General features: G+C 40.9%; 1 protein-coding gene across 1 annotated transcript in view; it reads left to right on the top strand.

The window, feature by feature from the left end:
• LOC139449727 (uncharacterized) overlaps nt 1–20,690 on the top strand; it is a 28,919-nt gene extending 8,229 nt beyond the window's left edge. The window contains exons 5-18 of the mRNA XM_071231246.1: nt 999–1,185; nt 1,906–2,045; nt 4,235–4,385; nt 6,367–6,522; nt 7,703–7,831; nt 8,058–8,143; nt 8,922–9,127; nt 11,828–11,944; nt 13,114–13,347; nt 14,806–14,996; nt 16,552–16,668; nt 17,479–17,646; nt 17,844–18,061; nt 20,383–20,690. Of these exons, the coding sequence (XP_071087347.1) occupies nt 999–1,185; nt 1,906–2,045; nt 4,235–4,385; nt 6,367–6,522; nt 7,703–7,831; nt 8,058–8,143; nt 8,922–9,127; nt 11,828–11,944; nt 13,114–13,347; nt 14,806–14,996; nt 16,552–16,668; nt 17,479–17,646; nt 17,844–18,061; nt 20,383–20,630 (2,348 nt within the window). The 3' untranslated portion in view covers nt 20,631–20,690. The remainder of the gene's footprint in view (nt 1–998; nt 1,186–1,905; nt 2,046–4,234; nt 4,386–6,366; nt 6,523–7,702; nt 7,832–8,057; nt 8,144–8,921; nt 9,128–11,827; nt 11,945–13,113; nt 13,348–14,805; nt 14,997–16,551; nt 16,669–17,478; nt 17,647–17,843; nt 18,062–20,382) is intronic.
• Nucleotides 20,691–23,058: the final 2,368 nt, after the last annotated feature.

The following is a 23,058-nucleotide window of genomic DNA, read 5'->3' as shown; positions in this document are numbered from 1 at the left end:
ATGTCAGATTGCAACTTTAGACACTCGTCCAAAGTCACAATTCTATCTTACAGATCCACTGACCATAAAAATTAAGTAAAATAGGAAATTATTTTTATTTTTAATTTAATGCCGCGATCATAACTTTTTTGATTATATCATAATATTTGGCATTGACTGAAACAAGAACCAGTGAGACCAAACTTGTTTTTTCTTTTCATCTGTTTACTCAATAAAATCAAACATGCTCAAAGCACATGCCCTCTGACACATTTGGGGGCACAGATAGCCAAGATGTTTAAAGGCGCCACAATATGCGTCCTTTTGTCACACCAGAAACCTGTGATTGTGGATAGTTCTGAGTTTGTCAGCACCACACCCTTGCTTGTTGGTTTCACCAAAGTGGTAGACGTTCAAGACCTGCATCACTTTGGGATTTCAAGCTGGCACACTTACTTATAGAGATTTTACGTGCGACTGCAGAGTATTTCGCACACGGAGCTGACACACCGTGATACAACCTGAATAAAGTTCAAAGCTGCAAAGTTCACAGTTCAAACCAAACTAAGTCACTCTAACACATTTTGTGATCAATATTAAAACCTGCTCACTATGGGTCATGAGTGGCTCAGTCCCAAAGGCAACTTATTTCACTTTGCAGAATTGTGTCCCATAGTTGTGCAAGAATCAGAATCTTCGGTTTTGAATCCCAGATTTGCCAGATTTTGTCCGTTTGTCAGAACAATTCCCATACTTGGTAAAACATATAAGATCTGTATTATCTTGGCTTTCCTCCCACATGTGTGTGTTTGCGTGTGTGCGTTTGTCCCGTCCTTTAACCCTTTGCTGCCAAGCACCAGGCAGGGTAACAACAAGTACCATCTTTTTTGTCTTTTGGTATGATGCGGCTGGGAATGGAACCCACACTCTTCTTCTTGCTCTCAGGGCACATGCTCTATCCACTAGACCACGGAGGTGGTCAGCATATAAATGATTTAGTTGCAGTGTTCTCTTAACAGATAATGCCAGAGCTATGCTGTTGAGCGAGGCAGCAAGACTCTATGCTCAGAACGAGGAACCTCAGAAAGCGTCTCGACTCTATATAGAAGCGTCTGATACCATTGTGCCAAAGTCAAGGTCACTGAAACTGGATAAAGATGTCCTCCTCCAGCAGTTCACAATGATGGCCAGTGTGTATGATCAAGGGTAAGTCTTGTTGACAGTTGACATTGGTGGCAAGTGTGTATGATCAAGGGTAAGTCTTGTTGACAGTTGACATTGATGGCCAGTGTGTATGATCAAGGGTAAGACTTGTTGACAGTTGACATTGATGGCCAGTGTGTATGATCAAGGGTAAGTCTTGTTGACAGTTGACATTAATGGCCAGTGTGTATGATCAAGGGTAAGTCTTGTTGACGGTTGACATTGGTGGCCAGTGTGTATGATCAAGGGTAAGACTTGTTGACAGTTGACATTGATGGACAGTGTGTATGATCAAGGGTAAGACTTGTTGACATTGGTGGCCAGTTTGTATGATCAAGGGTAAGACTTGTTGGCAGTTGACATTGATGGCCAGTGTATGATCAAGGGTAAGACGTCTTGACAGTTGACATTGATGGCAAGTGTGTATGAACAAGGATAAGACCTCATCACAGCTGACATTGATAGACAGGAATGTAGTGTATAGAAACCTGCACAGAAGTATAATGATGAGAGTTAGCAATCCTTGCTGTGCTCATGTTTCAGTGTGATCAGGGATGGTGGGGTAGCCTAGTAGTTAAAGCATTCACGTGCCACACCTGAAGCCCCGGGCTCATTCCCTAAATGACTACAATGTGTGAAGCCCATTTCTGGTGTCCCCTGATGTGATATTGCTGGATTATTGCTAAAAGCAACATGAAACCATACTCACTAACTCATTTACAGTGTGATGACACCAGAGAAGGCCTCACTGGCAGCTGGGGCCTGGGCTGCTGCCATCAAGTACTTGCATCCTACATGTCCTTGGAGCTCTGGGATCCAGGCTGTGGAGTCTTTCCTCTGTTTTCACGCTGGAACAGCACAAGGTGGGACTTTCAGAGAGTGTGATTTTCAACAATGTTCAAACTAAGAAAAAAAGAATAAGAAATTTAATAGTCTTAGATATTATTCTGTTTGTAAAAATTGTATGAACAATGAGTTTAAGGAACTGAGAAAAATGCAAGCTTTATCATACATAGTAATTCAAATAATTATGCATAAATGTTGAGGCAAGCTGAAGTTAGGTTTTTACAATAAGTTTAAGATTATTGCACCTGTATGGCTGTGTACGCCATAGTCCAGACTAATGTTTGTTGACAGTGCTAACCTGCTGACACACCATGCCTCAGTTTAACATGGATACCCTACTTTGACCTGGTATACTGACTCAAGTCAACCTTGTTTTATCCCCTTAATGCAGAGCATCAGACAGGGTAACAACAAGCATCAACTGAATTGTGTTAGAGGAACCAATTGTTGGAATCAACTTGAGATTAGATATGAAGTACTCGGGTACCCGGGTCGGGTGGGTACTGAGTAGGACCCGGGTACCCACAGGACTACCCGGACCCATGCTTAGTCATGTGTTATATTATCAAGAACTCTATGGTTACACTACAAGTCACTACTGTTCGCATTTCTTTCTGACTATGCACTCATTCCTTCTGATTTTTCATATGGTTGAATAATTCAGCTTCAGTGTATGAATGACCGGATTGTTTATTACATGTATCTAAATACGTTTTGCCAGGGCTATGCTAAAAATGTTCCAAATCGGACGTTTTGAGACATCTCCTGAGGCCTACAGTGGATACCCAGGGAGGGTCGGGTAATAGGGGGGTGGGTACCCGGGTAGTAAATTTGGAGCCCTAATTGTGTCACTGTCTATTGACTGCTGCTTCTGTCCACAGAGAGTGTTCAGATAGTCTGGAGGGATGTGTGTCACTGTCTATTGACTGTTGCTTCTGTCCACAGAAAGTGTTCAGGATTGTCTGGAGGGATGTATGTCTCTGTCTATTGACTGTTGCTTCTGTCACAGAGAGTGTTCAGGATTGTCTGGAGTGATGTGTGTCACTGTCTATTGACTGATGCTTCTGACCACAGTGTGTCTCTGTCTACTGACTGTTGCTTCTGTCCACAGAGAGTGTTCACGATTGTCTGGAGGGACGTGAGTCACTGTCTGTTGGCTGTTGCTTCTGTCCAAAGAGAGTGTTCAGGATTGTCTGGTGGGATGTGTGTCACTGTCTATTGACTGTTGCTTCTGTCCACAGAGAGAGTTCAGGATTGTGTGGAGGGATGTGTGTCACTGTCTATTGACTGTTGCTTCTGTCCACAGAGGTAGTTCAGGATTGTGTGGAGGGATGTGTGTCACTGTCTATTGACTGTTGCTTCTGTCCACAGAGAGAGTTCAGGATTGTGTGGAGGGATGTGTGTCACTGTCTATTGACTGTTGCTTCTGTCCACAGAGAGAGTTCAGGATTGTCTGGAGGGATGTGTGTCACTGTCTATTGACTGTTGCTTCTGTCCACAGAGAGAGTTCAGGATTGTGTGGAGGGATGTGTGTCACTGTCTATTGGCTGTTGCTTCTGTCCAAAGAGAGTGTTCAGATTGTCTGGAGGGATGTGTGTCACTGTCTATTGACTGTTGCTTCTGTCCACAGAGAGTGTTCAGGATTGTGTGGAGGGATGTGTGTCACTGTCTATTGACTGTTGCTTCTGTCCACAGAAAGTGTTCAGGATTGTCTGGAGGGATGTGTGTCACTGTCTATTGACTGTTGCTTCTGTCCACAGAAAGTGTTCAGGATTGTCTGGAGGGATGTGTGTCACTGTCTATTGACTGTTGCTTCTGTCCACAGAGAGTGTTCAGGATTGTCTGGAGGGATGTGTGTCACTGTCTATTGCTTGTTGCTTCTGTCCACAGAGAGAGTTCAGGATTTTCTGGAGTGATGTGTGTCACTGTCTATTGACTGTTGCTTCTGTCCACAGAAAGTGTTCAGGATTGTCTGGAGGTATGTGTGTCATTGTCTATTGAATGTTGCTTCTGTCCACAGAGAGTGTTCAGATTGTCTGGAGGGATGTATGTCTCTGTCTATTGACTGTTGCTTCTGTCCAAAGAGAGTGTTCAGATTGTCTAGAGGGATGTGTGTCACTGTCTATTGCTTCTGTCCACAGAGAGAGTTCAGGATTGTCTGGAGGGATGTGTGTCACTGTCTATTGCTTGTTGCTTCTGTCCACAGAGAGAGTTCAGGATCACCTTCAGAAATCTGTGAAGCTGATAGAGAGTCTGGTGGGGCAGTCTGGGGTCTTCCTGCTCCATCTGTCCTTGGTGAAGGCTCTGCTGGGTGCAACTCGGGAGTCTCTCAGGGCCTTCTCTTCTGCCCTTACAAGGTACTTAGAGCTGCCAATGTTCTGACATATATTTTGCAAGAGTAAATGGAACAATTTTAAATATTTGAGTACTCTCTGAAATCACAGGAAACTGAAGTTTTGATAAAAGCATCAAAAATAAATTGCATATGTTGTTTCGGTTTTCAATAAAGAAAACCCAATATAATCAGAAATTATCATCTTCCCAAGGCAATGGAGTTACCTGACTATAAAAGTTGAATTTTTATCTTATCCTACATTACTCCTAAATGCATTTACTGTTTTTGACAGAAAGAAGAACTTGTGTTAGGTCCAGCTGAAGCAGTTGCTTCCCTATGGTTATTAAAGTGTTTATTCACTTTCGTTACATAATCTTATCCTTTAAACCCCATGTTTCTTGAAGATCAGAAAACCAAGTTTCACCCTCCCGCATGGGATTTGAATGACAGTGTTTGCGTGCTCCCCTTTTGAGCCCCTTCACACTACATCATTTTATAACCTCACCAAGAGAATCATATTCTTTTTGGCACTAGCCATGATGGCAAGGTTTAGTGAGCTTCACGCTTTTGACATTACCTGTGTACGCTTTGATCATGGTACACACAGTAATTCACCTCGGACTGTGCCAGGATATCATTCCCAAGGATCAATTATCAGGACAGCCCAACCGGTCTTTCTCCATCCCACCTTTGGGGCGGTCAGGTAGCCTAGTGGTTAAAGCGTTCGCTCGTCATGCCGAAGACCCGGGTTCGATTCCCGACATGGGTACAATGTGTGAAGCCCATTTCTGGTGTCCCCCGCCGTGATATTGCTGGAATATTGCTAAAAGCGGCGTAAAACCATAATCACTCACTCACTCCATCCCACCTTTATCATTGACCATGGGAGCTGAAGACAAGGAAGAACTCTTATTATGTGTGTGTTATAAATGAGTTATCATCCTTCAGGCTAATGAGATCGCCAGCCTTGATCTGCCGAGAGCTAATAACCCACATGAGATTCAGTAACCTCTATGATGGCTCTACACAGCTTTTACGCTACACTTTTCGAGCCATCATGGAAGGATGTTTTCTGGAGGTCAGACACTGTCTTTGCAAGCAACTACCTAAGGAACGTGACCTTGGAAGATGTTGAAAGCATTCATAGTTTTGGAGCTCTTGTTGCGTCCTGGCAGGTTACCAATCATCGTCGCCTTTGTGACAAGTAGTCTCACTACTTGTAGCATTTGTGTATGACGTCATTTGTATAACGTCATGTGTATGACGTCACAACTTTGGTTGTTCAGCCATCTTGCCGACTGAGTAAAACATGTCCACCAAACTCTCACTGTTTGTGGTATCTTAGAACCACAAGATTCATGTCTTTGTCTAAGACAGACATGAAGCCTTAAACAGCCTTCACAATGCTCCTCCTGTCCAGAGCCAGCCTGACCTGACTCAGATATTCCAAATATTTCCAAATTTTCATGTTTTCAATGAAGGTGCTCAAGTGATTAGATGCACTTCCTGAGGTAAGGATTTATTACAATATACATATCGATTATCGATCAGATCGTCTTGATTGGGCACCATTTTGTTTGAAGCATATGTAAGTGATATGAGAGGATAATCTGGTCCATAAGAGGAACATAAAGGGGTCATGAAAACAGCCACATGTGGCACTATGATTATTCCATGAAGTTCCAGCCTAGTTCGGCAAGGGTGGAAATTTGAACTTTTGTATGTAGTCAGTTAACTCCCAGACCTCAGGAAGATGACTTCTATGATTACATGATCTCAGCTACATTTACACTTCCCATACCTCCTTTATGTCCATATTGCACAATGGTTTTCTGTGGTACTTGTATTTATATCATCAAGTACATGTGAGGCATTATTTAAGTTATTGTATTTAACTACATTTTTGTATTCAATGATGTACCGAAATTAAAAAAAAAAAGGTTCCTAAATTATTTATGCAATTTGAATATATTGTGATTTTTAAAAATTATAAATCCTATCAGTGGAATACTGGAAATACCATCATCACTGAGAGGTAACCCTCGCAAACACACTCCATGGCAGCCAGTTCTTGACCATGTTGCCGAACATGGACCTCCAAAATTTCTCAAGGTCATATGGAGAACACAGCTTGGTCATCTTCGGATTGTCAATAACAAGTAAGTATTTTAAGTCAACAGGATCCACACGTCAAAGCTTAAACAGACGCCACTTTATTATTTTTCCGTTTATGGAATTAACCAACCAACCAGAGCCAAAATTCACAATCATAAGAGCTTTTACTTTTTATTATTGGTTTGCAAAATTATCTGCATATATTTATTGTAGGTGGTCAAAATAAGTAAATAAAAAGCATTTCAACTTCCAGCACTCCAACTAAGGGACCAATTTTAGAGATATTTTTTCGATAAAGTGCCCCCCCCCCCCCAACCAGAATATCAAATGGTCAATCCCCATTGAATGAAAAGCAAAGATGTTTTAACATTTAGCAAGACACCAAAGGTAAATGATCTATTTTTTTATTAGAATAAGGATTCTTACACATACTATATATACTATTTCTTACAAAAGTCTTGTGTGTTGTTCCCTTTCACCTACCCGTAGTTGTAAAACATCACATAAAAATTATTTGTCTAGTGTCTTTTTTTTTAAAATTTCGATTGGTTTTGTTGTCAGTTGGTTTTGTATATCAGAATTATTTTCATTATTATTTATTTTAGTATCCACATACTAATACAGTCATGTTTTGTATTTGTCTAATGTCTTTCTTTTTTTAATTTCTGTTTTTCTTGTCGGTTGGTTTTTATGTTCGAACTTATTTTTAATATTATTTATTACAGTACTAATACAGTCATTGTTCAGGTTTGTTCATTTTGACATTCAGATTCGAAGCAGATAGGAAGCAATGTCAGCAAAGTGCATGATGTGAATTTCATGCCTTTACCAACCTTGTCTTTAAGGTATCAAATTTCCTGTCGAATGTCTTGATGGTAGGAGAGATGGGGTGTTATGTAGCAAGTACCCGGCAGATGATATCGATGGTGCAGAGATGCTTAACCAGAGTCAGAAGACAAGAATGTACCCCACCTTAGCAATGCACGGCATCTATTCCACAATGCACAAAAACATATTTTTTAATGACTTGCGTAGTCGACGCATGCCTGGAATGTATTGCCAAATTAGGGTACATGGGTGTATTCTGGTTTGGCTTCTGGTTTAGTTCAGGATACACAAAGCTACCAGGTGTCCATATCTGTAGTATCCTGTGCACCAACCTTCCCTCCGTGTTCATAGTACTTTTGTACCAAGTGAGCAACATTTCTGTGATGCTCTTTTCAGGAATTCCTTTGAGAGTGACTACCAAGCTAAGGACCTCAACCTGAGACTGACAGATGCCGGTTTCCTGACAGCTGATCTGCAGATGGTGCTGCCCCCTATCAGAGCCCTCAACCTGGATCCTTACACAGGGTAGACTTTCTCTGTTGATGCTTACACAGGGTAAACTTTCACAGGATCCTGGATCAGTGTAGCCAATACATCAGGATCCTGGATCAGTGTAGCCAATACATCAGGATCCTGGATCAGTGTAGCCAATACAACCCAATATTAAATGTAGCCAATACATCAGGATCCTGGATCAGTGTAGCCAATACAACCCAATATTCAATGTAGCCAATGTTGTCAATCACTGCAGGCTCCAACTTCATACGTCAGGGCTGACCTCCAGGTGGCACTCCCTCCCCTACATGCAGACGCAGAATGGTGCACGCAACAGAAATGGTATGTCCTGTAATTGTGAAGGTGAAAGACTTGTAACTAGATATCTATGCTCTTGAGAAGGTCTTTATAAAACACATTATGACTCCTAGGCCCAAATGTTGCCATCAGGCTCTACAGATATAGTGGTTTCTCTGCTGTTGGTTTATCCTCCCTGGAGCTTCAGAGCTGTTCGTTTTATTGATGTTTTTGATGTAGTGGTAGGGGTCCATATTAGGATTTTGCAAGCACATATTTTTAGTTCATCTGACGGAATGTCATGTGAGCTCATATAATGTTCTGCTTGTCTGTTGTCATCGTTGTTATCTACAGCACCTGTGAACATCTTCTCCTCAGAAATGACTTCAGAAATGACTCAGTTGGTCTCAACATACATGTTCCGCTTTCTGCGATAATCTGAATGTTCACCTTCATTGGACCTTGTGGCCATTCTCAGCCATTTTCATTCAAAATGTAATGAATTTGGTATGTTTATAGTTAGTAGTAGAGCTCAACATATATGTTTCGTTTATTTTACGATATGACATATAATAATAAGGATTTTAGGGGTGTTTTGTGAAAAATTTGAAAAATTGTATGGCATTAGAAACATTGTTTTAGGCTCAAAATTGAACCTTGTGTAAGATTAATTTTCTGTTGTACATCATGTACTTTGCAACAATATTATACAATTGTATTCTTTCTTGCAGATTTAGAAACATTGCGAAAATGAGTTCTAAATTAATTTCAAATAGGGTCCATATCAATCCTAATTGATCTGGTTATTCCTTGGCTTTGGCAGGACTACACACAGTACCAACATTGACCGAGGTGTATCGTGACCCTGTAAATGAAACAGTCATCTACCTGTTGAGTCCGGACTCACGCTTGCTTGCTGAAGACAAGCATGTTGAAAATAGCAGACAGATGACTTTGTTCTGGAGGGCAGCTGGAGGTCAAAGGGCAAAGCTCAACCTGATACCATTTGTCAAGGAAGTGTACAGGAAGGTGAGGTGAAACACTTCCCAAACTGCACATGTGTTGTTTGATGTTCATGATACCAATCATTCTGACACTATTATCTCGGCACTGGTTTTGATAGTTTGAATAGTAAACCAGTTTCACTTTGGTTGTGAACCACACAGGTTGATTGTAAACTTTTCTACTGAGTGACGGATCGAATTGTGTTTACTCTTTGACATTCTTTATCCTTGTTTATTGAAATAGCTGTTGGAAATGGTTGAGTTCGCTCTGTTTAAAATATACTGAACTGCAAAAGAAACATCACCATTGATAGATATATGAGAAACCTTATTTGTCCAAACACTGTAAACATACTTTGAGACATATTAAAAAGATGAAACTTGGCAAAACTGATCATCAAGGTTGAAATTAAAATGTCAAATGTTCTTAAAGTGAAACACAACACTAGTCTCTGAGAAAATGGCATCACAAGTCAGTATCTCGTGTGTCTGCCATGTGCATTGATGACTACCGTGCAACGTTGATACATGGAATGGATGAGGCGGTTGATGAAGGCCATAGACACTTGAGCCCACACTCTGAGGAACTGCCTGACGCAGTACAGCTTCAGTTGTTGGCCTTGGTCGGACATCATTCAGCAGTCTTTGAATCTCGTCCCACAGGTGCTCAATGGGATCTAAATCGGGACCGCGGGCATGCCACTGCATGGTTCTGATGCCATTCTGCTGGGGGAAGTCTCTTGTTTCTCTCGCAGTGTGGGCACGGGCGTTATCATGGTGAAACACATGGTTGCGGCAACATGCCAAATGAGGTATGGCGTGTGGTCTCAAGACTTGATCAATATACCAAGCTGCTGTGACACCATTGCCTCTCCCTGGACCGATGTTCTGGAAGACCTCAGGGCAGACCCTCTGTGCAAGACCAATTCCACCCCATACCATGATGCTCGGACCACCACACGAATCTCTCAACAACACAAGCATCCGATTAACATTTCCCATGGCATCGCCAAACTCTGCCTTTGAGATACAGTAATGGCTCTTGTCTGAGAAGAGGACTCTTCTCCACTCTGGTGGCGCCAATGCTGGTGCTGTGTTGCTCACTGAAGACGGTCCCGGCGATGACGTGGTCTCAGAATGGGACCTTGGTGTGGCCTGTGACAGTGGAGGTGCCTGCTTGTCAATCGTCGACGCATGGTGTCCGCACTAATGTGTTGCTGGTGTGTCCCCGTGGTCTGTCGAGCAGTTTCCGCAGCAGTAACAAAGCGATCTTGAAGATGCTGTCGCACAATCTGACGATTCTGACGTCGGGTGGTGACCCTTGGTGTTCCACTACGTGGTCAGTCATCTGTAGTGTTGGTGGTCTGGTACCATTGCTGATACCTGTATATGGTCCTTACGTGGACTAGAAATGCATTGGCTACTTGCCGGGCGGTTTGTCCAGCTTGCAATCATCCAAGGGCTTGGTGTCGCTGATTTCTTGTCAGTCTTGGCATGTGGTAGCAATTCAATAACAAATGAATGTTATCAGATCTGGGTGGATATTTATAGGGCAAGAAATGGGGGAACGCAAATGCATTTCAATTTGCACGAAACTCTCGTGCATCGGGTTACCATGGCTGTTGCCGTGATGCATTTGGGCAGTCGGTTATATTGTCATCTGCCTTGTTTTTTTATCATCAAATTCATTTTTCCGGACAAGGTAATGTTAAATTCTAGAAACTGACAAAAATTACCCAGATATTGAAATGATGACTTTTAATGCAATGTTACTTGGGGGGACGTTTCTTTTGTGGCTCAGTATATGATTGTTAGGATTTCTAGTAATGTCGCTTTTTGAATTTTGCTGTTACAAAAACTAACAAGGGGATTAAGTGAAACAGGTCATGCATTTACCTAGGCGTTCTATACTTTGCTGTTGGTTCAATGATTATAATTCCTTAAGACCGTGATCTTAGGCTTTGGTTACAATCCTAATCCACTTGCAGTAATTGATTGTACACTAAGATCATTCATGGTAAGCTACTGTTGAAACTTGCTATATTCCAGACTCATCGTTAACTTGCTAGGATCATTGTACATCCTGAACAAATGACCTGTTTCAAATAAATGATCAGCTTTGCTTTCAAAAACTGACATTAATTTTGTTAAACTGCGTGATTCAAATTGGCACTCCTAAAACACATCACAGATTTCTGATCAGAAATGTTATTGTGATAACGATCCACATTACAATCGAGTCGATAGCAAAAGATATCTTATCCTTTTGAGTCTATGCTGAAAGAAATGTGAAACCAAAAAACTCTTAAGCACGGCAGGTACCGGTAAGCTATTGTAATCAACATGACCCTCTTGATAACTCAGGCAGCTGATCTTAATTCATACTCAGGTTGTTAGTTGTTTCCTTTTGTAGAATTGTATGGAATTTTCAAACTTAGAAGGTATATAAGGCTTTAAGTTGAAACTATGTGTAAAGTAAGCTTAACAGTTTTGTATTCTTGCAGATTTAGAAACATTGTGGAAATATGTTTATTTATTTCATATTTGTTGATACTTTTGTCCTCCGCGTTTCTGCAGAAAGCAAATGAATAGCAATGCTGACAGCAATTTTGTAAGGTGGCTGTCATGTGTTGACATTGTAAATTGTTGACTACATATCCAGGTGAGCTACTGTGCCATGGCACTATTGTTACAAAGTTACAAATACTCTGACTGTATCTTACAGAAAATAATAGACTACATAACAGCCTCCAGAAATCGTACAGATGGCGCCAGCTGGAAGGAGAAGATGAAGATGTCCCTAGAGTACTGCTTTGTGAAGGGCTACAGTTTATCAAATTATGTAGGGATGAATGTCATTGTTGTTATTTGTTGTTTAACACACTCAGCAATAACCCAGTATGATGTCTGTCTGTAAATAATCAAGTCTTTATCTCCACTGACTGAAATTCAAGTGAGCCTTAATCATGAGCCATTGACAATGGCTGTGTCTAAACAGCTTCTCATATGGCACTGGACCAGTGAAGCTAAGACTTCACATGGGTGCTGCAAGGTGGCCCAGTAGTCTAATTCACTGTGCAGGCATGCCAGAAGCCTATTATCGTGTGTTTGAATCCAAGATTGACCCTGATTATGTTTCTAGGGTTGTCAGAACCATACACTTGTTCATGGGTTTCCGCAAAGTGTCAAAGAATTGCGTTCGATAAAGTAGACGTGTTGTAATGTAACTAAAATACTGCTCACCAAACTCACTCACTTCGCCCCCTGGAGAAGAGTTTTTCTAATTTGTTTCTTCAAACTGTAATGAAATCTGGTGTATCTGTAGTTTATAGGCTCATGATTTATGTTCTGTTTGTTGTCATGTATGAAATTTTGATCATCTGTTGATTTAGATTACTGTATTGTAACTCCAATAAGGCCTATGAAGCTGAACTTTGCATAATGATCCAAGCTATGATGTCTGTTCAAGTTGCTCATAGAATGCCTATCCAAATTAACCCATGTAAATTTTGCCCATTGATCAGCAGCCAGTTCTGTGTTTCCAATTATGAAATCAGTTAAATTCAGAAAAACTCAGATGAGCTTCAGAGCCTTGTGTTTCTCTTTTTTAAACTTTTGCCTTCTACATCTTGGAAATTAATTTGACCAGGAAACTCTTGGTAAACAAGAAGAAATATAGTACAGAGTTCCCTCGCTACTGTGCTCTTCAATATAGCGCTAACTCAGGTATAGCGTGCAGTAAAGCATGGCTCCCAAAATTTACTAACATTTTCAATAAACTTATGTTTTCCAATGACACAATGTTTTCCCCCCATCTCAGAAAACATTATCAGCTGATCTCCGCGATCAAGTAACACCATGATCACCAATTATTTGGACTCCGAAGGTAGTGTTGTAGCGAGGGGTCACTGTATGTCTGAAATAAACAATTATTAACATCTTATATTGTAGCCTAGGTACTTTACATAAAATATGTATTTTTAAATTTGATTGCCTCTTTACTTTGTTTAGGTAGTGGAGAGGGTAATGGAGAAGAAATGGAACAAAATTGTCGAATTTAGTGAAAAATCAAGCAAAAAAACAAATCTTTCAAAAACAAAGAAAAAAGATGAGACAGGAAAGAAAAAGGCACCCTGCCTCTATGAGCCCCCAGATTTTAGCCTCCTGCTTGAGGAGTGTTTTGCCTACAAGGACACTCTCTATCTAGCAGTGTGGGATGATCGCACGTCAAAGAGGGTTCAAGTGGTATGTATCCCTACAAGATGTGAAACGTTATTACATATCACACTCTATATTATGAGTACCGTATTCGACGTAATAAGCGCCCCTCTCTAATAAGCGCCAACGGCGACATTTACTAAGATATTGGCTAGTGAACAATCCCAATTAGCACCCCTTCCGATTTATCAATGTACACAAGACTTATTTATTCGCGTATAATACGCACTCGTGTGTTATATGCACCCTTAATTATGGTCATTTAATTCTGGAAAAATATATCTGTTGTACATAAACATTTCAGGCTGTCAGCATAAACCACGAAATTTATCTTTCAACTCTGTTTTTTTCACCAAAATAACATTCTAATAAGAGCCCCCTATTTCTAATTTTGAGAGCGCCCTGGGCACTTATTACGTCGAATATGGTAAACGTTGTAGCACTGATGAAAGACTTATAGTAAATGAGTTGGGTAATGTGTAGCCTGAAAAGTAGGCACAACTATAAGGGCTTATTGTTTGTGACAACCTGTGTTCCTGTCTGTACAAACATGCAGCCTTGAATTTGACAAAAATTGTTAAAAAAGTATTAGTATTTATGACAGACTTAATTTATTTAAATTGTTTGTTGGGAAAATACATCCTGTTGGAAAATTGATGTTCATACTGCCTTTGAGATTTTATGACTAATATATAGTATACTGACTAAGGCTAATACCCCAGACAAAAAGCCTTGGAAATGACAGTTGAAAGCTTGAAAAGCATTGAAAATTTTAGTGTTCCATATCTGTATGAGCCTTGCTTCGCGACTCCTGTGTCTTGCAAAATTTTTTTAACTCATTTGAACACAGAATGCTTGAGCTTTCTAAGTTAATAACATCAGTCTTGCAACACATGGCCAGTATTTTAGACAGTATATCTGTGTGATGATGGCCAAGATGTGTCGTCAAGTTAGTGGTGCTACCCATTCAGATGAATGAAACAATGGTGAGAAACTTTTTCTTCCTATTCTATTGGACCTATTCAATGTCTCCTTGTTTTGAGTCAACTTTGAATAACACAGTTATAAAAATAGAGACAAATGGCAATATCACCAGGCCTTGAGTCAACTTGTGTGTTCCATATCGAATATGGCTGTGAACATCATGCAGAATAAGAACTCCCTGTTAGGTTCCAGCTGAAAGTAACTTAATAATAGTCTTTTGATTTAATTTACTACTCATATATTCAAAGCTTGATTGGATGAGGCCACAAAGTTTTAATTAGATCTATGCCAAACTTGTGTTGAGGTGAATGATATTGATTTGTTGTTGATTCGAGGTTCATGTGAATGACACAAGTTTTGTGCTCAGTTGGTAACAAGGAAGATGGTGCTTGTGACATCGCTTCTGGAAGGAAGCTGTGTTGGTGAATAGGTGCAGGTTTATATCACAATAGAATGGAGACATAATACTGTGGATAATGAAGGATGGTATGTATGTGGCAGTTTGTAGACTGTTCCAACAAGGCCAGCTTCTTGGAGCCGGTAGTGACGATGGACTACTCCTATGACTCCTACAATGATGAAGGGGACCCCAAGCTGTGCAGTGTGCACCAGACGAGGACCAGTTGGAAGCAGCACACTCCTAAAGAAGACATCATGTGGCACATTGGGGTGGAGAAGGAAACCAATCAAAGGTACATTTGCAACTTCTACATGGCCAATGTGGTTAGGATAGGTCTGCAGCAACCTATGCTGGTCACAGTCAGGTATTCTGTGTCATAGGATACGTCCCCAGCAACCTATGCTGGTCACAGTCAGGTATTCTGTGTCATAGGATACGTCCCCAGCATCCTGTGCTGGTCACAGGCGGTGATTCGGAGTAATAGGATACGTCCCCAGCAACCTGTGCTGGTCACAGCGGTTATTCGGAGTAATAGGATACGTCCCCAGCAACCTGTGCTGGTCACAGTCAGGTATTCTGTGTCATAGGATACATCCCCAGCAACCTGTGCTGGTCACAGGCCGTGATTCTGAGTTAGGATAGGTCCCCAGCAACCTGTGCTGGTCACAGCGGTGATTCTAGTAATAGGATAGGTCCCCAGCAACCTGTGCTGGTCACAGCGGTGATTCTAGTAATAGGATACATCCCCAGCAACCTGTGCTGGTCACAGCGGTTATTCGGAGTAATAGGATACGTCCCCAGCAACCTGTGCTGGTCACAGCGGTGATTCTAGTAATAGGATACATCCCCAGCAACCTGTGCTGGTCACAGTGGTGATTCTAGTAATAGGATACATCCCCAGCAACCTGTGCTGATCACAGCGGTGATTCTAGTAATAGGATACATCCCCAGCAACCTGTGCTGGTCACAGCGGTGATTCTAGTAATAGGATAGGTCCCCAGCAACCTGTGCTGGTCACAGCGGTGATTCTAGTAATAGGATACGACCCCAGCAACCTGTGCTGGTCACAGCGGTGATTCTAGTAATAGGATAGGTCCCCAGCAACCTGTGCTGGTCACAGCGGTGATTCTAGTAATAGGATAGGTCCCCAGCAACCTGTGCTGGTCACAGTGGTGATTCTAGTAATAGGATAGGTCCCCAGCAACCTGTGCTGGTCACAGCGGTGATTCTAGTAATAGGATACATCCCCAGCAACCTGTGCTTGTCACAGGCGGTGATTCTAGTAATAGGATAGGTCCCCAGCAACCTGTGCTGGTCACAGCGGTGATTCTAGTAATAGGATACATCCCCAGCAACCTGTGCTGGTCACAGTGGTGATTCTAGTAATAGGATAGGTCCCCAGCAACCTGTGCTGATCACAGCGGTGATTCTAGTAATAGGATACATCCCCAGCAACCTGTGCTGGTCACAGCGGTGATTCTAGTAATAGGATACGTCCCCAGGAACCTGTGCTGGTCACAGCGGTGATTCTAGTAATAGGATACATCCCCAGCAACCTGTCCTGGTCACAGCGGTGATTCTAGTAATAGGATACGTCCCCAGCAACCTGTGCTGGTCACAGGCGGTGATTCCGAGTTAGGATATGTCCCCATCAACATATGCTGTCACAGTCAGGGATTCTGGGTTGGATACGTCCCAAGGTACCTGTGCTGGTCAGACTTGGCTGTTTGCATGTCATTGTATCATCTTTATCACTGGAAAAAACACCAAGCTTTTATATTCTCTGGTCCTTTGAAACAACTAAACACTTCATTAAACAATCTATGCTCATGTGGTGTGTGTTTCAGGAAGCAGTTTGTATTTGGCAAGAAAGGAGAGTTGCTAAAGACCATCTCAGATAATCAAATGGAGGCACCACATGTTCTCGGGAAGAAGCTCTATGGCCTCACAGATAACAAACTCAGGTACAGTCAATGTTGGTTCTTTGTGCATTTGGCGTCCTTGCTTTGGTGAAAAAAACAATGTTCCATCACTCCCTAACTCTCTGGATGAGACTGCTGATCCCACACCATTACTTCTCAAAGAAACCAGCTCCACATCCACAAAGTGTTCCTAGTTCTATGACTCGATTTTATAACCAGTGTTACAAGCGCTTTGTAGATACGAACCCAGAGCCTCAGGGAGAGGCTTATTCTCAACTGTTTTAATTTAACTGACATTTAATTTACGTTGTTAATACTGTAACCTGTAAATCGAGGGCCTCAATTTCTAAAGGCCAACCATAAGCAGTCCTCTATTTCAAGCCGTGAACACATGCCCCCAACTCCATCTCCAAGTGGTTAATGTTGCAGTTAATTTCTTAAATCATGGGTGAACAGTGTTATGTATTCACCAAGTCTGTTACAGAAGCAGTTATTTTGACTACAAGGGTGAACAGTGTTATGTATTCACCAAGTCTGTTATAGAAGCAGTTATTTTCACTACATGGGTGAACAGTGTTATGTATTCACCAAGTCCATTACTGAAGCAGGTATTTTCACTACAAGGGTGAACAGTGTTATGTATTCACCAAGTCTGTTATAGAAGCAGTTATTTTCACTACATGGGTGAACAGTGTTATGTATTCACCAAGTCCATTACAGAAGCAGGTATTTTCACTACAAGGGTGAGCAGTGTTATGTATTCACCAAGTCTGTTACTAAAACAGTTATTTTCACTTCATATCATGTAGCCATGTGTGTCCTTTCCTTCATTTGCTATAATCCTTGTTTCAGAGTCCGATGTGATCCTATCACTGCAGATGAGGTTTTGAGTGAAGAGTTCCCTGTTATAAAGACTCTCCTGTTTGGAGGAGAGAAAGTCATGGCTGTAACAGACAATGCCATCTTCTTCCTGCATCCTGACACACTACAAACCATGACTGTTACCAAGCAACAGGACAGGTAGGGATTGCTCAGTAGTAATCTTGGTAACATAATTTTATGGTCAACAAGAGAAAATGGGACATTAAAGGATGATATTTTGCACTGAAATTCCAAATCGGTGAATTTAAATGTTTTAGGCTGTAACCATGGTACCTAAAATGTTTATTTTCAAACTCACGATGCAACCTATTTTTGTTTAACTCTGACCACAACAGCAACCTGGAGGTGAGTGAGGACGGCCGCTACATCAGCTTCCTGCCAGGATCTCCAGTCAGGATCCTGGAGCAGAAAAAACTGGAAGAGAAGACCAGACTGGCTGTCGGCATCGGTGCCATGCTGATATTTGTGGATGTCACAGACGATGCTGTGGAGATTGTCATGGACCTTTTGGTTCCTGGAGTTGCTGTGGAATGTTATTCCATAAGTGGACATGGTAAATATTGCTATTTCAGGACAGTTACCAGAATTGTTTGTATTATAGTGTTCATGAAAAAGAGCTTATTGACCTTGGGTGCTTCCTTATTGAAAAATATCAGATATTTTTGAAGTATTTTGTAATTCCTAATATAAATTTGATACAGAAACACATTTGGGTAATAATCACTATATATAAGGCTGAAGAAAAAAGAATTAGTTCTCAGGCAATAGCTTTTCAAAATATCGTGCGGGCGGGTGGCTTTTTTTTTTTTTTTTGGTTGTGTACAAACTAGTAAGAATCCAAATCTGTATATCGCTGTGTATAAGGCGAGTTTTCATAACTAGAGTTAGGAGGCTTTCAAAGGGGGTGGGGTTTGTTGAAGGGTTTGTATATAGTAAAGCTGCAACTACCATGATATTGAAATAAATTATTCCTGATAAAATAATAGTTTCAGATACAATACTTCTGCTCATTGTATCAAAATTCTTTCAAGGTATATTATTGGGTAATTTTTGACCGAATCACCAGTAGGTTCCGAGAAATGTGTGTACAGCTGATTGCAACTTCCAGCTTAGTTTACGAGACAAGACACACAGTAATCTTAATCTCTGCATATAAAACAATGCCAATCAGAACAGAAAATACAATTTAATTGATAAATCATCATGTCTGGTGATGTTTTATCTCAAATTTCTAATTTGTATTTGCCAAGTTTATTTGTCATAATCTGTTCGTTTTCCTGAATTCATTGAAGGGATATGATGTAATTTTTTTCTGAGGAAGACAAACACGTTTTTATTGCAAATATAGGGACTTTGTATGCAGTGATGATGTGCTTCATTCAGATTTACTTTATAGACAGGGTATATATATTAGCATTTCCCGCTTATTTTACAAGACAAATACACATGTAGATCTAGATCTAATTGAAAATCTTAACCTCTGCATATGAAAATTTTTCCTGCATACAGTACACAAATACCATTGAATTTATTAATCAATCATGTCTGGTGATATTTTATCGCAAATTTAATGTTTTCATTGACCAAATTTGCAAACAGCAAAGCAAGCACACTAACTCCTATGTGCTGCCATGACCATAACCATAACACACGAGATGCGCAGTAAAGCAGTGCGCATGAAAAGGGAAGTTACTGCACATTTTATTGGATCACATTGTTTTAAAGTGTTGTAGCATTTCACTTTTTCAGTCTTGTGTTCGATATAAGGATTTTTATTTTTTTTTGGAAATGGAAATAAATATGAATCGCGCCGCGAACTTTGTGATGATGCGACGGTGCCTGAGAACCAAGAATTTATTTTTTTTAGCCTAATGTGGGTCTTGAAATTGTCAGAGTGTAAGAGATACTGTCACTCATTGAAGTAACTTCAGAAGCCATGTGTGAATAGAATGCAAGAGAAGCAGAGGTCAAGGCCAAATGTATCTCAACATTCTCAAAGGGAGCTAACACATGTTTATTGTGTAGTGCCAAATGATTTGTTGCCAGGTTTGTAGACAAAAACACCCACACTTCAGAAAACTGAATGGCAAAGATGGCTCATAGTTTATTGAGCAAGTAGGCGTTTGCATTGAGGTTTATCCTACAGTTCGTTTGACTCCAAATGAGAACGATGAATTGCAAAATAACTCGAAATCCAGAAAAGTGTATGAAACATCAGTACGGTACTTGACCATGAATACCCTGTACCCAACAAAATCTCGTCAACTAACAACATTTTTAAGTTTCTGAGGGGACATACCAAGAGCTTTTGAAGCTCGTTTCACGAATTTATTAATTGCATAAAAAGGCTTTGCTCTTTCTGCTTCAATTCTAAAGAAATCATATACATTCAACATCAACTGTTTAACATCTGCTGAGTAGTGCATCTTGTCATTGAATGAACACGGTCACTGTGTAGCACGTGCAGACCATGCTTGCGCTGTTCCTTCCACGGTTTGTCCCCACTACGCGTCATGTACACATTTCTATACAAAATTACATGATAGTTTCTTCATCCGTCATGGGTTTTAAAATAAACAAAATTGAGATTTTGTTGGGTACAGGGTATCCATGGTCAAGTACCGTATTGATGTTTCATACACTTTTCTGGATTTCGAGTTATTTTGCAATTCATCGTTCTCATTTAACTAGAAATGGTGTGTGCAAGATGGATACACAGCTTTCCCCAAATAGGCTGGTACACTTTGAGACATGCTAGTAAAGCCTTGGGTCACCAAAACATTGTTTAGCTGTCAGGTACAAAGTGATGGAACTGAGAATTAGTCTTGAATTTGTTGACTTCACATAAATGTTTAAATGTTATTTATTTCTCAGGTGAGTTTCTAGTGTCAACGACTCTGCAGGAGGGGGGCAGTTTCTACAGAGAGCATGTGTTCCACTACGACCGTCACGGGAAGATCCTGGGGGTGCTGCCCTTCCTTGGACCGGGACCAAGATGTTTCAGTGTGGAGTACTTGAAGGGTTGGGAGGACGAGACAAATGCAGATTCTGAATGTGGCAGAGCAGGCTGGCACGTCTTTATGAGGGACGGCCATGAGGGGATTATAGGTGTACGCTTGTGAATAACAGGAAATGTAACAGACTGGCCATCATGGGATTATAGATGTACACCTGGGAATAACAGGAACTGTCACAGACTGGCCATCATGGGGTTATAGGTGTACATTTGGGAATAACAGAAACTGTCACAGACTGGCCATCAGGGGATTATAGATGTACACCTGTGAATAACAGGAACTGTCACAGACTGGCCATCAGGGGATTATAGATGTACACCTGGGAATAACAGGAACTGTCACAGACTGGCCATCATGGGGTTATAGGTGTACATTTGGGAATAACAGAAACTGTCACAGACTGGCCATCAGGGGATTATAGATGTACACCTGTGAATAACAGGAACTGTCACAGACTGGCCATCAGGGAATTATAGATGTACACCTGGGAATAACAGGAACTGTCACAGACTGGCCATCAGGGAATTATAGATGTACACCTGTGAATAACAGGAACTGTCACAGACTGGCCATCAGGGGATTATAGATGTACACCTGGGAATAACAGGAACTGTCACAGACTGGTCATGAGGGGATTATAGATGTACACCTGGGAATAACAGGAACTGTCACAGACTGGCCATCAGGGGATTATAGGTGTACACCTGGGAATAACAGGAACTGTCACAGACTGGCAATCCAGGGATTATAAGTGTACACCTGGGAATAACAGGAACTGTCACAGACTGGCCATCAGGGAATTATAGGTGTACGCCTGTGAATAACAGGAACTGTCACAGACTGGCCATCAAGGGATTATAGGTGTACACCTGGGAATAACAGGAACTGTCACAGACTGGCCATCAGGGGATTATAGGTGTACACCTGGGAATAACAGGAACTGTCACAGACTGGCCATCAGGGAATTATAGATGTACACCTGGGAATAACAGGAACTGTCACAGACTGGCCATCAAGGGATTATAGGTGTACACCTGGGAATAACAGGAACTGTCACAGACTGGCCATCAGGGAATTATAGATGTACACCTGGGAATAACAGGAACTGTCACAGACTGGCCATCAGGGGATTATAGATGTACACCTGTGAATAACAGGAACTGTCACAGACTGGTCATCATGGGGTTATAGGTGTACATTTGGGAATAACAGGAACTGTCACAGACTGGCCATCAGGGGATTATAGGTGTATGCCTGTGAATATCAGGAATCTTTGTAGATTGGCTGTCATGGGATTATAGGTGTACGCCTGTGAAAGACAGGAACTGTCACAGACGGGCCATATAGATGTACGCCTGTGAATATCAGGAACCCTTGTACATTGGCTGTCAGGGGATTATTGTGGCAGACTGTGTTAGAAGGGCATGCCGTGTGCAACACATTCATTTGGCTTGTAATACCTAATTTAGATATCACTGTATGTTTGGCCAGTTAAAAATATGTTCCTGTTTCTCGTGATGTTTCCCAAAGCTGACTGAGAAGGGAGGGAGATATTTATTTATTAATATTACATTTGAAATCTGTAAAGGTCACTTGAGTTAAACATACACATGATTGTTCATTTATGGACATCAAGGTATAATCACCGAACAAAGTGGACATGTAGTGATAAATTATGGATTATCATGAACTTTTGCTGCATCTCTGAAGTGTTTGAAGACGTTTTTCATCAATATTTAACCTTAATTTTGTGGATTCTTTCTTTTCTTGTTTGTAATCTTTTTTTATTAACACATGGATTTTGACATGTACTTTTCATCATTCAAAGAAATGGCTCAAAGATCACAAAAGTATTTCAGGGTAGTCATGCTCTGTCAGACAGAAGGGGGAAATGTTCATGTGGGAGTTATGGCCCTTGTTCCATGCTTTTCAAGTTTGTGCATCGTGTGTGAAATGGGGACAAGTTTTATCAGAAACTACTGAAGTAACTTGAATGAAAGTTTGCATGCTTATCTTAGAGATACTTTTCAAGACTGAGTTCGAAAAATGGTCCAGTAAATTATGTTTTTGATAGAGTTACAGCCCTTGATCCATGTATTTTACTTAGTGCAAAGTGTCTGCAATAGGGACTAGGTTTCTCAGAAACTAGTGAAATTATTTTATCTAAGAGATATTTATCAAGATATTTTTTCCGGAAAAGGGGCATTTTGTGTGTATTAATTTTACATTTGATCATGTTTTCTGGTGACGTAAAGCAGCCCAAGTTCAACGATATTGTAATGCACCCCACGGGGGAAGGGGGATGTGATAACACTGTTTTCTTGTTGCAAAGATTCTACCCACCAGTTGTCATCATGCAATGATTATTTTAATCCAACATGTACATGTATTTAAATTGTAACAATAAAATCATGAAATTGTCTACACTTTGAAGTTTTTTTCATTAGATAAAGACAGTCCTCTTTCTCCATGAAAGTTGTTCACACATCATGCAACAGAAGAATCTTTAGCACCTGCTTCTATTAGCTTCCAT

The sequence above is a fragment of the Haliotis cracherodii genome, unplaced genomic scaffold (genome assembly GCF_022045235.1).
Source record: "Haliotis cracherodii isolate W230 unplaced genomic scaffold, xgHalCrac1.p SCAF_8, whole genome shotgun sequence".
Lineage (NCBI taxonomy): Eukaryota > Metazoa > Mollusca > Gastropoda > Lepetellida > Haliotidae > Haliotis > Haliotis cracherodii.
The sequence above is the reverse complement of the archived record's forward strand: the minus strand, read 5'-3'. Positions and strand labels throughout refer to the sequence as shown.